The 15,305-nt window shown below is 45.3% G+C and overlaps 1 protein-coding gene across 1 annotated transcript; it reads right to left on the bottom strand.

Moving 5' to 3' along the window:
• Window positions 1-7,546: 7,546 nt before the first annotated feature.
• LOC136426451 (chondroadherin-like protein) lies at window positions 7,547-13,515 on the bottom strand. The gene is made up of 6 exons (XM_066415116.1): window positions 13,145-13,515; window positions 12,041-12,551; window positions 11,355-11,623; window positions 10,659-11,098; window positions 8,869-9,826; window positions 7,547-8,585 (listed from the first exon to the last, which is right to left on the bottom strand). The coding sequence occupies exons 1-6, from the start codon at window positions 13,513-13,515 to the stop codon at window positions 8,351-8,353; spliced, it is 2,784 nt and encodes a 927-aa protein (XP_066271213.1). The 3' UTR covers window positions 7,547-8,350.
• Window positions 13,516-15,305: the final 1,790 nt, after the last annotated feature.

Raw genomic sequence — 15,305 nt, 5'->3', positions numbered from 1 at the left:
GTCACACACGTCTCACGACAGGATTACGACCCAAAACAAACTGGGGACATTCTTACGGCAGTCGTGGAAGTGCCTTACATATTCCAACTGTCTTTTAAAAGGAAAGGGAAGTCGTACATCCTTGAGGATGGTTGACTTGCTGAAAGTCGTCCACTTCACTACGGCCCTGTCACACCCGTCTCAGGACAGGATTACGACCCAAAAAGATATTGGGGACATTCATAAGACAGCCGAGGATCTGCCGTGCGAACTTCAGTTGTATTTGAGACCGAAACGGTGGCTGTAGACCCTTGTGGTCGGTCGCTACTCTTTGATAGTCCCTGAAAATGCTTACACGTAAGATGACAGTGACCGCGGTTCAACCGCCAGGTCTCGGGGTGAATCAATTTTCGTTACCGACTTAAACATCACTCTATACCCTTGGTCTAAACGCTGTGGAAATATTGGTGGCGTAGTTTTCATACCATTTGTAGGTCTTAACAAGAATAAACGATCTGCACAGCGTGCTGACACAGACGCATTCTCGTGTGCGATCTTCTATTTCTTCCATATATCGGCAAAGGACGTACAACACACCTGGATCAATAAAAATACATATTTCAATGAGTCAAACCTAATGGTGTTACACACAACCGTGGCGCTTCATTGCGATACTGTAGAATACACTGCACTTTGTAAAGTACACACAATTAATATTATAAGTTTATTGCAAGTTTTCCCCGTAGGCTAATTGCAAGTACATGTAACATGAAAGGACGGACAGACAATAGGTAACAATATAGCATGTGGCTATTCTAGCCTAAATACTAACACTGAATTCTAACTTATTTGGGTTTGACTTCTTTTTCCCAGACAGTGGAAGACGAATGAATCCACGAATGACACACACGTTTTCTTTCAAACAAATATTTCATTAATGATATGATAAAACCGGCGTGTTCTACTTATTGCTTCATTAGCATTCACATGTATCTAAGATTCCGTAAAGATGTTTGACTTTTCATTCTTATGATAACAAGGATGATAAGAACAATTACATTATAAGGCAGTTTAGTGGATACACTGGTTATGTCAGTATGTATGCTCAGTCACAAGCTCAATGTATGTGACAGTGAACAATTGATCTCAAGACCACTGAGGCGTCCAGTTTTAAGTGTACAGACGCCGCACATTACGTTATTTACCTGTGTATTTTATCATGTCAATGCATTTATCTAATATACAATTGTTTACACCTTTGCTGGCAGTTTAATGAATGAATGAAGACCTTTATTTTACACATATATCCATTGGGTTAAGTACAGGTCACAACAAAAGAATAGTATACAGATACATCTATACGTTGCCATATTACTACAAATATATGTACCTTGTATATTTGATGTTGTGTTGTTGTTTTACTATAATGAGCACGATAAGAATCTGTTTTGTCCTTCCTTCCTTCCACTTTTCAGTGAATTGAAATTGCAAACGAGATATCAAAACATTAAGTTCCGCTACAGTACCGTTGAAAAGACTCAAGGAGCCCAAAATCTACTCATTTCTAGTTTTTATCACAACCAACACACCAATCCATCCAGCCGTTCTTGAGTTATTTGGTGACAACCAAACAAACATTGCTTACAATACAGCCTCCCTGACGACGTTAATAAACAACCTATGTTTGCCACTGTCGTGACTTTCTTTCGTCACTTTGTCGTGACGAAAAGCCATCAAGAGCCAAATATCTAATCGATTCCTGTTTTTGGCTCAACCTACCAACACATCAAATATAAAACCAGTCCGCCCATTCGTTCGTGAGTTATTTGGTGACACACAGACAAACAAATGCTGGTTAGAATATGACTGTCTTGACGACGGTGATAGATCATATGTTTGCCACAGTCGTGACTTTCCCGCCAGAGTTCCCGCGCTTTTTGTCTCATCGGCGGGGTGATGACGGAAGGTTGCCATTCATGAGCATCTTCCACTGGGGATCGTCTCTCACGTTCACATGCCCACACCAGACGAAGCTACATCGGGACGACTTCAAGGAAATCATCCCGAATGACGCAGCACGCTGTGACGTCGTCGGGTTTAAGTGAGAGCGATCTCGACCCAATTTATCTCACCGAACAGCTAGCTAACACTACACTGGTCGTCACAGAAAATACAGACGGTATCTTTAGTATTTACAGGTTCATTGTATCGGTAAACTCCGAGACAAGCACGTTTAGACCAGCAGAATGATCAGCGGACCACAGCTTAACGTCCCGTCCTAAGGGCTGCTGTCCTTCCCAGGGATGGTCGTGTGTAGCCTCCCCCAGGCCTTCCTACGGGGGTACGGATCGTAGAAGTCGGCAAAAAGGGAAATAATTGGCCAGGAGAGTCAGTCCACGGGAAGGTTACTAGGAACATTTCCTGACCGATGATACCCTAAATGGTGGCCAAACTAGCTCCTCTGGCAAATCATTCTCTCTACAACCAGCGTAGTTAGTTTGGTAGAGAGGCCGTATGAGTGACAGCAGCCAGGGTACACAATACTTAGGGTGCTATATGATCACACAAATTGTAAAACCGTAAGAAGCAATTAACCAGTTGCGAACTGTTGAGACGAACCCTTCCTCGCCTGCTGCACGCCAACGGTAGCGGCAGGGAAACTCAAACGGCGCAGCGGGTGTTGCCATGGCGTGATTGACAGCAGAAAGTGCCGTCATCTGTGCAAAATGGTGCAAAGAGGCAGTGACGTTAGTAGGTACGCAGCAGCGGCAAAGAGTAGAGCAAAGCCTCCTGGCGGATTTGAGCCGCGCTGCAGTATAGGCAGGCTGACTAAGAAAATCTATAGTGAAAACTAAGAAAAGCTAGAGAAGATGAAAGACTATGATAGTTTGAGGAAGAATCAACCAGAGGAGGCAATTCAGCCCTCTTGTTTTCAATTTGTCAAAAATGATAGCAGCTTCTGCCCATTATGACATGGGCTTTAAATTGAGTTCCTTTTGGCAAAGACTGATGTGTCTGCAAACATTGCAATATGTTGACCAAACAAACGTCTAGACACATGGATTAAAACACATTACAGACCACTAATGTGTCCGACTGTCCCGGACCGTGCTGCTTATAACAATGTCAGGACGCTTTTATCAAATTTACTTGGCTACCAGAAAATTACCCCTGCCCAAAGAGGGCATTATTAGTATGGAACTGGGCGAGGGCAGGGTGAGCGAGGGGCTCTTTTGTTGTTGTTGTTGTTTACAAGAACCATTTTGCCTGCCTGGAATGGGTATGACCTCATAACAGACATGTTAGCCTCTACAAGGCTCCAGAGGTGGCTGGAAACAGTAGAAATTGGCCAGATAGACAGATAACATGCCAGAACAGTTATTCGGCTGGGGAGTAGTTTCCTGAGGTGGCAAACTGTTCTCCTGGCTGACTAGCTCTAACTACCTCTGGTATGTTGACTGTCCATTTGGCCAATTTCTATTCTTTCCACCCAGCTCTGGAGCCTGGTAGAGGCTAAACATGCAACAAAAGTACTTAATTCATCAAGTACTAGGTAACACAGGGCTTCCTCTAAGCAATGGAATGATGGTGTGGCACCACCATATCATAATCTAACCAATCCACCACCTTGTCAATTTTCAAATTTTGGTAATTTTCCTTAAATTCAGCAAAAATGTGCTTCTTTTGAGTAAATTCCACCTTTTTCATATCTACAGCACCACATCTTGATCTTAAGTTGTGGGGAGAGTCAGCCTTGCAGCTGGAACATCAGCATACCAAGGAGTTCACTGAAAATAAATATCCCTTTTTCTGTCCAGTGAAAAGGCTACAAGAACAACTAAATGTTGCATGCTGTGAAAACTTGCTATATAGGTATTGGCATGATAGTTGGACAGATAAACTAATGTGTAGATTGAAGCACAGACAGACAGAGAGATGACTAGTGAATAATGAATGGAACACTGGGATGTTTTCCACTCCATGTAGCATTAGCACTGATCAAATAACAAGTTCTTACCACTAAGGGCTCCAGCCATCATTTTAGAATCATGTCAGAGACAGACACTGCAGAAGTCTGCAGCTTTCATCAACACATATCAGGGCAAACTGGCCACATGTAATGGTAACACTAAGTAAATAGGTCTCACTTTCGTCTAAATTAAGGGCGCTCTTCTTTGAAGCCGTGTTGCTGTCGACTCGACAGCAAAGGAGATTTTGTACCCTGGATGCAAGCCAGCGACTCGTGACCAGCGTACAAAAAGGCTAGGACGTGGAGTTTTCTTGCACACCATCAACTAAATTTTTCTTCTTACCCGCTAATGTTTCAGGTGTGTGCCTCAATACTGTAATGGCAGATCTGACAGAACTATTTTACTTTAGCAGGAACTTGATTTTATGGTAGGGGTGATTCCGGTGATAGCAGGTTTTCATGGTGTTTTAAGTTTGCGGTTGAAACAAGTCTGTAGCACAGCAGTGGAGGTACCGCGCTAGCACGCGGAGTACCAATGTACTGCACCTAGTCGCGTGATCGCCTACCAATGAGCACAGACTCAAGTTCAGACAGACATACATGGGAAACGCATACTGTAAATTCTGAAATGTTTGAGGTGGTTTTATGTGCGCGGTAACCGTTTCACAGCGAACTTAAAACATTTTTGTCCAATATTGTAGCAGTATGTGACTATATATCACTGCTGCAAACTTAGAACCACTGCGAACACTTCATTTTGGCCTTAGCGCGAAATAAAGACCATGCCAACTTAAATGCATTTACAGTATTTTCTTTAGCATAAATTTATGGAAGAGAGGTCATGAAATTAAAACCATCATCAATATTTCAAGATCAACAGTGTTATACTGAGTTTCCTGAATGCCATGAAGTATGTTTGTGTCATGACTCCCATGTCTTTTCACTATAGTCATTCAGCCAATGATGTGGATAAATACTTGGTGGGGAGGGAGGCACAAGTAAGTTGTGCAAGAAAGGTAACACACAAAGAGGAGAAACAGAATACAAAGGAAAGAATAAACTTGAAAAGTTGACTTGACTTGACAAAACCTGTGGCACAACATTTTTGTTTACATACCAATTTCATCACCCTTCCTAGTTTGTTTCTAACTGGAAGTCAGGTCCTTCCCTCCCTATCTCTTGTGGATAATTGGATGGCTGGAACACTGTCTCAGAGATAAAGACAAATGCATATACAATGTAATACAGACTACAGGTTAGCAACTCATATATATATAGTGCTGAACGTGCTTAGTTGCATGCTTATAAGTGGGACTTTTCGTCTTCCACTGTCTCCAAAAAAGAAGTCAAACCCAGCTAATTTAGATATAGCCAACAATTGTATTTCGTACTTAGTAGCCAATTGTTACAACAAAGTCAGACACAGTTTATTGACGCACGTTTGTTTTTCCCAATGTTTTTACCATGTATTTGCAATTAGCCCACGGGCATGAACTTGCAATAAACTTCTTCCATATAAGCATGCAACTGAGCACATTCAGCACTATGTATAATGTGAGTTATACCTATGGCACAACAAAAAAGAAAAGATAAATAAACACAACTTAAACTTCAACTTTGATAATGTTCAAAACTCACTTTAATTAATTTGCTATTGACACTACATATTAAATGAGGGTGAAACAATCAGTACAGCACCATGATGCACGGTTTCAGGCATAACCAACATTTTCATGACATACAAGTGCATTAGGTTTACAACTACGTTGTTCAACTTGAGTAAAAAAAGCACTGCATCAGTGGTGTTCTCTACGGTCGCCCCCCTCCCCAACTGGATACCATTATACAGCATGTTAACACAACGGTTAGGATGGGACACCCTCCATCTCCAGTATACACAGAGTCACATAAACTTTCGTTTTCTGGTCGTGAGCGACGAACTCACCAAATCTGGACGCGCAATTGCAGTAAAACACCTTCTATGCCAACAGAAATCCACAACTCGTACTTCCCGCCATTCTTCCTGAAGGCGCGAAAACTAGGCCACCGGATACGCGTCTACAGAGATAGGCGGGAAGTTTGCATCACGTGACCGCGGAGTGACGTCATGAGAGAACTTGGATGGGCTGGCTTCACACTACACAGGTCGTGCTGAGGGTCATGTCTAGATACTAAATACTCAGCACACACGACAAAGGCTCGTCAGGAAAACCGCAGTAAGTACACATGTACACAGATTAGAGGTAGGGGATGTTGTGATTGTAATCACGCAAACTTTCACGACGTTTTGGTCTCGCCATGTTCAACAGTAATGTTTGTAATTGCTGGGATCAGGTATCAACCGACTGCAATGAGTGGAATGCCACTTCAGAAATATATTGTATTACTGCACTTTGAGAGCAGCCCGGCCTGAATGTAAGCACTTTATTTAGATACAGGTAACTGTGAGTCGCCCTCTGTTTTCTTAGGGGATTTTTTTAGCAAACATGGATATTGCTCAGGCTAGGCCAAATAGCAACACTGAAATACACAGAGAGGTCTGCCGACAGAAACTGGACATCATACATTCAAACGTCATTAATTTTTTTGGGGCCAGTTGGCGTTAATCTGGCTCTATTAAACCCCCTGATCATGCTGATGCGGATTTCCGTGAGTTTTGACATACGCGATAACGTGCATGAAGTGTGACGAAATGTCGAACGGTCGCCGCGGCCGATAGGAAACATTGCAAGGCAGAAATAAATCAGTTACTATCCTGCTACATGTACGTAACGTGTCCTTTCAGCTTGTGTCTACATTGCACAGAAATAAAAATCATAAAATGTAACTGTTTCTGAAATTGTTGCGACATTTTGAGATGAGGCAAATATTTGCAGGACATTTCGCTACAACTATAACGGGCTTCCTGACTTATCAAATATGGCATTCAGTAATCCGACAGGACAGAAACGATTATTTCATCCTCTTCATGATGACACGTCACTGTAAGACAAAGTACGGCCATCTCAGTCCTGGAGTTCTGATGGGAAGTGTACAGTTAAACCCGCGTAATCCCGGAAATTGCTTTAACTTACGAGCGAGAACGGAAACTTATATTCCAACCATCCAACTCGTGTGAGAATACATATCGGACTGCAGGTCTCATTGTGGCTAGTAGTAAGATACGATCTTCATGAGGCTTCCTTTAAGGTTTATTACTATTCTTTTTTTACTATTTCAATACATAGAGAGGGTGGGTGACATCATCTCCTGAAGGTCTCTCAATACAAGGGGACAAAGTTGTAGAGAACAGAACATCTAAAGACAAGCTATCTGCCACCAAAAAATCAAGACCATAGCACGTCCAGGTCAAAAGATACAAAAATTGAATTTCTGCTGCAGTACCAAGGTCACATGCTAGGGGGCTCAAAATCGACCTAGAATCTCGGCTTCACAACACCCGCCCACATACCAAATATCATTGTAATCCATCAAAAGGTTCTTGAGTTATGCTGACTAGAGTGGTCCGGAAACACAAACAGACAAACAAACAAACAGACAGACACACACACAGACACACCCAAAACAATATCTCCATTTTTCATGGAGATAAAAATGAAGAGCGTGTGTTTATGATATAGTTTTGAACCACAAAGAAGAAACTGCCTGATCGACACTGTCGATGTAACACCTCATTCATTGATTGTTCCATTCGATCCCCACGCCCATTTGGCATCGACTTCTTGGTTTAGGCTGCGAAAATGTAGGGCAGTGGAACAGCGTCACTTGGCGAGGTATGATGTTATTGCAGTGGCTACTTAGATAATGATGAACGTTTTAGAAAGAATGAACTGTGCCTGTGTGCAAACGTAAGTCCAGTGGATCTCACCAGGTAACCAGCAGGTAACCCACCTGTGCAACAGGTGAGCGGACTGTATGTTGTGAAATATCGACTCCATGCAGTGTAACTTTGAACCTTCTAATCACAACTTGTTCAACAAAATACCTTAACGTGCTGCAGGTACCCTTTGCTCCCTTCTAACTGAAACGCCCACCCAGAATTAGCCTAGGTGCCAGACCACCGCGCTCATGGAGCTAATCCCTCGGCCGGGGAAGCAACTCGCGCTGCCGCCACAGATAGCACACGGCCCACTAATTAATCCGAGTTCGGCTGCTAAGCGCTCCCGGGTGCCAACTCTATCCCTACTACTAGGTCTTCCCCGCCCAAAAGGGCTTATCATCGCATCGCGCGAAAGGTCTGGTATCCAGGCTAACACAGAATCCAACCCACATTAACATCAACACAAGACCGACCGTACAGAGGATAGTATAGTCATCTACACAGGCTGGCCTGTACACTTCCTTACGATCACCGTTTTCCTGTCCGGGTTGTAGCTTTATCTTGATTGCAAAGTTTTATTTCTAGTTCTGTTGACGGTTTTTGTGATACCGATCGCCACATAAAAAGTCGTCGGGACTGAGTGTGTTCCAGGCCCGACCCTTGAGTCTGGGCGGTGCGGTACACGTCATGAGGTATGGGGAGGAGACCGTTGGCGAGGTGTTGTTGTTGTCGATGTGCTCCTTCAGCCAGCGGAGGTGACAGTCACACGTCCACGGGTTACCCCAAAGCTGGACGTCAGACAGGCGCGGCAAAGTCCTGTAAGAGATTGCAAACAGCCCTTATTAAAACACAATGGTGGACATCATCACTTTGCCTCCAGACGATATTTTCAAGGCCAAAGTATCGGACGTCCTGTTCCTGAATGGATGTACAGGCAATTTGTAAGAGCACCCTTCCCTTTTAACCTATGTCACAACGTAAGGCTTTTAGAGACTTTGACCCAACATCGATAGTGTATTTCAAGGCTCAGCTTCAAATTGACTTATGTTCTTTGATATGTATTTGACACAAACGCACGTACATGGCCGCGCACACAAACCTTGTATCCAGCACCGCTGGTTCCAGGGTGGTGAGCTGGTTCCTCTCCAGCCTTAGTGACGTCACGCTCTCCATCTGACAGAAGGCCCCGGCAGGGAGGTGTGAGATCCTCCCGCTCCCCAGGTAGACGCTCCTGACCCCGCTCAGACCGTTAAACGTGCCGTTTGTGACGTCATCCACGCCGCAGGAGTCTGCGTACAGGACCTGCAGTTTGCCGAGCCCTTGGAAGGCGTTGTCATGGATACGGGTTAGCGACGGCTGCAGCCAGAGTGAGAGGTACTGTAGGTCCGTCAGGTTGGAGAAGATGTTGGGCGGGAGTTCTGTGATCTGGTTCAGCCCGAGGTCCAGGCTCTGCAGGCTGCCAGGCAGGTCCAGGGGCACATTTGTCAGCTGGGCGGACCGCAGGCCGAGGGTCTGTAGCTTTTCTGCCGGCTTCAAAACGCTGACAGGGAGGCCGTCCTGTTTGATAGGATTGAACCCGATGTCGAGACTCTTCAGATTGCGTAGATTCCTGAAGCTCCCCGAAGCGACGCTCTCTAGTTGGTTGTTGGAGATATCAAGGTTTACAAGTTCGGTCAGGTTGCTGAAAGTGTCCTCTGTCACGTGGGTGGCCTTGTTAAACATGAAGGAGAAAGTCTTAAGATTTCCGGGCAGGTTGGTTGGAAAGTTTTCGAACTTCTTGTTGTAGGAAAGGTCAAGTGCACCGAACGACGGAAGGTCATCAAACGTGCCTGCCTGGAGTCCATCGTCTGTCAGCTGGTTGTTGCTCAAGTCGACTGTCTCAAGAAAGTCGAGACCCTTGAAATCCTCCTTAGAGACACTCGTGATGTTGTTTTCAGCCAGGATGAGCCGCTGCACGTCAGACGGGATATCGGCGGGAACGGACGTCAGACCGGCAGTGCTACAGTTCACCACCCTCGTCCAGCTTGAGCTGAAGCACGTGCAAGGCTTGACGCACGCTGCGAAGGCCGGAACAAAACAGCTGACCAAGAAGGACAGTGCTAATATTTTGGTAAAGTCCATCTTTTGTTGTGAGTGACACGTTCTGGAGAAATTGTCACTCCAACAAATCAGCTTGTGTCAAAGTACGGACTGTGCCAAAATACAGACTGGCGTGACCCTTGACCAGGCTCCGCCCTCATTGGTCGTTGGGAGGGACTAACGGTTAAACAGGTACAACATACAGGACAAAGTACAGAGGACAGCCCTGGTTTGTAACATTGTGAATGTGTTTACAGTCACGCTGTTAATCTATGGTACAAAATATAGACGCAGCATTTAAGACTAACAAACACACCAAATCAAAATGCATATCATTTATTTGCTTTGTCTGACAAAGGCTTTGAGGACTAGAATGTCCTCGCTGGAGCAACATGTTTTGTATATAACTATTTCAATTATTCAAAGGCCATATGAATACATTATTCAGGTCTTATAGGAATTCAAACTACTTGGGAAACAACGACATATCATGCGGATTAGGGTGTCTCATCGATCGGGCTCTTTTGACACAATCTGTTCATGCTATGATATAGTATTGACAATATTCATGTCGGCGTTATCAAAGTGATTTGTTATATTCAAGAATGCAGAAACAATCATTGCAATGTACGTCTTTGTATAATGTGAACAACAAAATAACAAAAGACGCCTGATTACCAAAAGGTATATAACAGTCATTATGGCTTTTAAAGTGGCTGGAGAAGAGACTGGTATTCATTTCAAATATTCAGAACCGCATTTTATCCGGGGCCTTAGCAAATGATCATCGCCCCTTTCCGACAATCCTACCCATGGAGAACCCCACCCACAGAAACAACAGCACCACTCCAGCCATGCACAGGATAGAATAGTCATCAATAACCGCTGGCGTGCAGATAGACGTGTTCTCGTCTCTCCAAACTTTGTGGACCCGGAAACTTTTCCCCGCCCCTGCAAACGGCATGCGCATTCTCTCGTCTCTGACTACCTGAACAATACCGGGTCTACGTGAGCTGGACTTTGCCGTACTCGGGTCAGAGTCCCGGTCCTCGCACACGAAGTCCTTCGGGGTGAGGGTGTCAAAGGCCCGCCCCTTGAGTCTGGGTGGTGCGTCACACACCATTATGTGGGGTGAGTCGACGGTCGGCGTGGTGTTGTTGTTGTCGATGTGTTCCTTCAGCCAGCGGAGGTGACAGTCACATGTCCATGGGTTGTCCCAGATGAAAACTTCGGACAGTCGGGGCAGAGTCCTACAGATAAAGAGGAAATTAAAGAGCTCGAGTTGAATACTCTGTGACATTATTAACACCTTGAGGATCAAATGTAAAGTGGTGGGTCCAAGTTGTTGCTTCAAGGCCCCTACGTTTCAGTATCTGTACGTCCAAGAAACGAAAAAAGTTTAGCTGACTGGAGTGATTAGTTTAACGACTCCTGCCAAGTGGCAATTATCAATGAATATCACAATTGTTGATGGCTACTGCATAGCTACAGGGAATGATGACGTACTTTGTGTCCAGCAGTACAGGGTCGAGCGTGGTGAGCTGGTTACCGTCCAGCCAGAGCGTCGTGACGTTCTTGATGTCGTGGAAGGCTCCCAGCGGGATGTAAGGGATCCGGCTGCTGCCCATGTACAACTCCCACATGCCGCTCAGTCCGCTCAGCGTGGCGTTCGTCATGCGGTCGATGCTGCAGAAATCCGCGTCCAAAATCTGCAGTTTGCCCAGCCCGTCGAAGGCGTCGTCGCCGATGGTCGTAAGAGTCTTCTGCTGCCACACCTGAAAAAAAAAGGAAAATGATCTCCATCCAGTTGAGCTCACTGAAGGGCTATTTTTCCACTGGTCGTGACAGAGAACACAGACGCTATGTACTGTATTTACAGGGATATTGTACCGGGAAAATTCCCCTAGCTCTTTTTGACAAGCACAATTGACCACGCCTTAACGTCCCGTCCTGAAGACTGCGACCCTTTCCGGTAGCGTGCATGTCGAGTGAGTGACAAAGCCTAGCCGGGATCGAACTCGCAGCTTCTAGTTCCAGAGGCAAGATCGCTGATACCCCCATTCCACTGGGACGGCGCTCTCGGCGTTCTCACGGCGCTCTGGCCAAAATGAGGTCGCCGTGAGAGCGCGGCGAGAGCGCCGTCCCAGTGGAATGGGGGCCTAACCACTCGACTATACGCACGCTATATCTACCTGAAGCGTCAGGAGCTCCGTCAGGTTGGAGAAGATTCTGGACGGGATCTCTTTGATCTTGTTCCCGACCAAGTCCAGGTCCGTGAGGGTGCCGGGTAGGTCCGCAGGCACGTGGGTCAGCTGGTTGAACCTCATGCCGAGATACTGGAGCTTGGTCGTCTTAAAGACACCGTCAGGCAGCTCGGTAATCTTATTGAAGCCGATACTCAGACCGGTGAGATGGCGCTGGTTCTCAAAGCTCCCAGGAGCGACGCTCTCGACTTGGTTGTTCTCGAAGTCCACGTACACGAGTTGGGGCAGGTTTTTGAAGCTGTCCTCGGTGACTCGTGTAACCCTGTTGTAGCCGAAGTACAGAGTGTAGAGTTGGGGAGGCAGGTTCTTTGGTACGTCGGTAAAGTTTTCGTTCGCCGCCAGGTTTAGAACTCCCAGGAAGGGCAGATTGTTGAACGTCCCGGGTAGGATGGCGTCATTAGTCAGCTGGTTCGAGCTCAGGTCGATACTGACGACCGACCTGATACAGATACAGGAGGACAGAAGACAAATGCTCAAGAGTATGCATGCAGATGTACAAAATGACTAATAAAGTGGTGGAAGTACCAACTACCTACCTACTACTAGAACTAGCTCAGAACAAGAAATAGAAATGCCTACAAGTACCAGAATTATCTGTAGGACCTCCTTGGTAGGATTGATGTGATTAAAAATTCGAATTTTTCTAGAAGTATCGTAGAGTGGAACTCGTTACGATCAAATACAGTAGAAGCATCCTCACTAGATAGCCTTTAACAATGCATGCCGTTAGATAATATTATGGAAAGGTTAGTTGTGACAGGTCGTTCAGTGTAATATAACCAGCTGCTCCCGCGGTTATACCGGCTATACAGATACAGAAGCTGGTGTGTTACGCCGAAGGGTGGTTATACCGGCTATATAGATACAGATACAGAAGCTGGTGTGTTACGCCGAAGGGTGGTTATACCGGCTATACAGGTACAGAAGCTGGTGTGTTACATTGAAAGGTGGTTATACCGGCAATACAGATACAGAAGCTGCTGTGTAACGCCGGAGGACGGTTATACAGGCTCTACAGATACAGATACCGACTTCAGCCCCGCGAAGTCCGCTCCGGACAGCTTAGCGATCCCGTTCCCGGAGAGGAGCAGCTGCTGCACGTCGGGCGGGATCCCGGCGGGGACGGACGTCAGGTCCGCCCGGCTGCAGTTCACGTACTTCGTCCCGTCCTTGCTGAAGCAGGCGCATGGCTTCGGACACGCCTCCCGGGCCGCTGTCGCCGCGACCTCGGGCGGGATCCCGGCGGGAACGGACGTCAGGTCCGCCCGGCTGCAGTTCACGAACTTCTCCCCATCCTTGCTGAAGCAGGCGCACGGCTTGGGACACGCCTCCCTGGCCGCTGTCGCCGTGACCGCCAGGCTTAATCCCGCTACGAGTAGGACTGTTAGTTTCATGGCCACCATGTTGGTATAACTGCTGGGTAACTGTTGTAGCTATATTATGACGACATGGTCTGAAGTCTCTATTCCAAAGTACGGTCGGCGTCGTTGGCTTTTGTCCTACTTTTATGCCACTACCACTACCTTCAAATTAGTAACATACAAAGGGAAAAGGTCGCGCCTCGTTGTTTGGTCACCTAAGTCACGAAAACAGTGGCCTGATGAAGACTTACGAGTATATACATTATATAAGAGACTACTGGAGCACAAGTGTTGTCCACATTTTAGTCTTAGCACGAAGGCACGGTTGTCCAATTAATCAGAGCTCTTTGATCAATTTGCCATAAATTATCAGTTACGTGGATCTTGTGTATAGCACTTCTATATGTTTACATTTAATGTTTACATTACGTTGTTGTTGCACACCGTTGCTGTCGTCTTAACATGAGCGTATATATTGGGAATGAGGTCTTCATTTGCATAATTGATATCTATTAATATTTCTTCTTCAGTTACATATGTCATATGTTTGAGGGTCCTATCGTGGAATTTGGTGGATATATAAACTTTCCTCATTGATTACGCAAATTAGATATTGATTTGCATAATAAGTATCTAATCATGTACATCATCACTCAAGCTATCTACTTACCAAAAATCATAACCATCCTTCAAGCCCTTCTTGAGTTATTCCCTTTCAAAGTCTAAAGCAAAACCTGCTTCTGCAGTTCCCAAAAATCCGCTAGGGGGCCAAAACCTATACCACTTACTCTCTGTTCAAACAGCTATCTACCACTCAAAAATCAAGACTATAGCAAGTCCAGAACACGAGATATCAAAACAGGAAGTTCCACTGCAGTACCGTAAAAAGCCACTAGGGGACCCAAAATCTAATCATATCCAAGTCTCATCAAGACCTACCCACATACCAAATATCAAGACAATCCATCCAAGCCTTCTCGAGTTATGCTGGTCGTTACATACATACATACAAACAAACGCTAGCCTCTGCATAACCTTCTTGGCGAAGGTAATAAGTTTGATCAAGCGTCTTTGGCCTAGTGATTTACATGATTGCAGTAGGGGTAAAATGTTTTGGAAATATCCTTAGAAAGGCAGTTCTGTGATCGAGGACAAATCTATTACTCGAAGTGAAAATTTATCACCAAGCTTTCCGGGTCATATGACGTCACTTTAGACACAGACGGCACCCCGGTCGGATAACCTAAAATCGTTATACAGTAGTTTCCCAGTCTCTATAGGGAGAGAAGATATCTTTACTCCTATCAGGTCACTTGTTGAGACTTGTTGAGACTGTTATTTGGAAAGGTCTGTCTGGGTGCCGGAGGGAACGGGCTCGTTACAGTGTTTATAAATCGTCCCTTTCAGTTTGTTCATGAAACAACTACACCGCTGGGGGCCAACCTTCCCGTCTTACTGCTGGACGACGTGATCCCGGCACAACAAACTAATGACTGTCATAGACGCCGTGTTGGAGGGAACGCCCCCTTTCCCAACCTTCAAAATAACAAGTGGTAGAAGGTCGCCTTGTCCTATAGAACAGGATAAGGTCGTGTTTGATCCAATACCTAACCTTTGCTTCAATATCCTAATGTTTCCTTTGGTGAAATGGGAGGAACTCAATTATTGTTTAGGCTTATCTTCGTGTGCTGTGTGTTCATATTGTACTCAGACTTTCTGTATTCCCCAGGATACATGAATTTTTGCCGTATATAAAAGAGTAGGATCAATCTTATAGAACTTGAACAATTTTACATAATAGATGACCTTCAACATCTATCATTAAGACAGAA

The sequence above is a fragment of the Branchiostoma lanceolatum genome, chromosome 2 (genome assembly GCF_035083965.1).
Source record: "Branchiostoma lanceolatum isolate klBraLanc5 chromosome 2, klBraLanc5.hap2, whole genome shotgun sequence".
NCBI classification, from domain to species: Eukaryota; Metazoa; Chordata; class Leptocardii; order Amphioxiformes; family Branchiostomatidae; genus Branchiostoma; species Branchiostoma lanceolatum.
Note: the sequence above shows the minus strand (reverse complement) of the source record. Positions and strands in the feature narration are given on the sequence as shown.

Excerpts from the sequence above, each read along its gene's own strand:
- LOC136426451 (XM_066415116.1), bottom strand. The coding sequence starts at position 13,515 with ATGGTGGCCATGAAACTAACAGTCCTACTCGTAGCGGGATTAAGCCTG. Across the intron at positions 12,552-13,144 it reads GCGGACTTCGCGGGGCTGAA|GTCGGTCGTCAGTATCGACC; the intron begins GTCGGTATCTGT and ends TATCTGTATCAG. Across the intron at positions 11,624-12,040 it reads CGGAGCTCCTGACGCTTCAG|GTGTGGCAGCAGAAGACTCT; the intron begins GTAGATATAGCG and ends TTTTTTTTTCAG.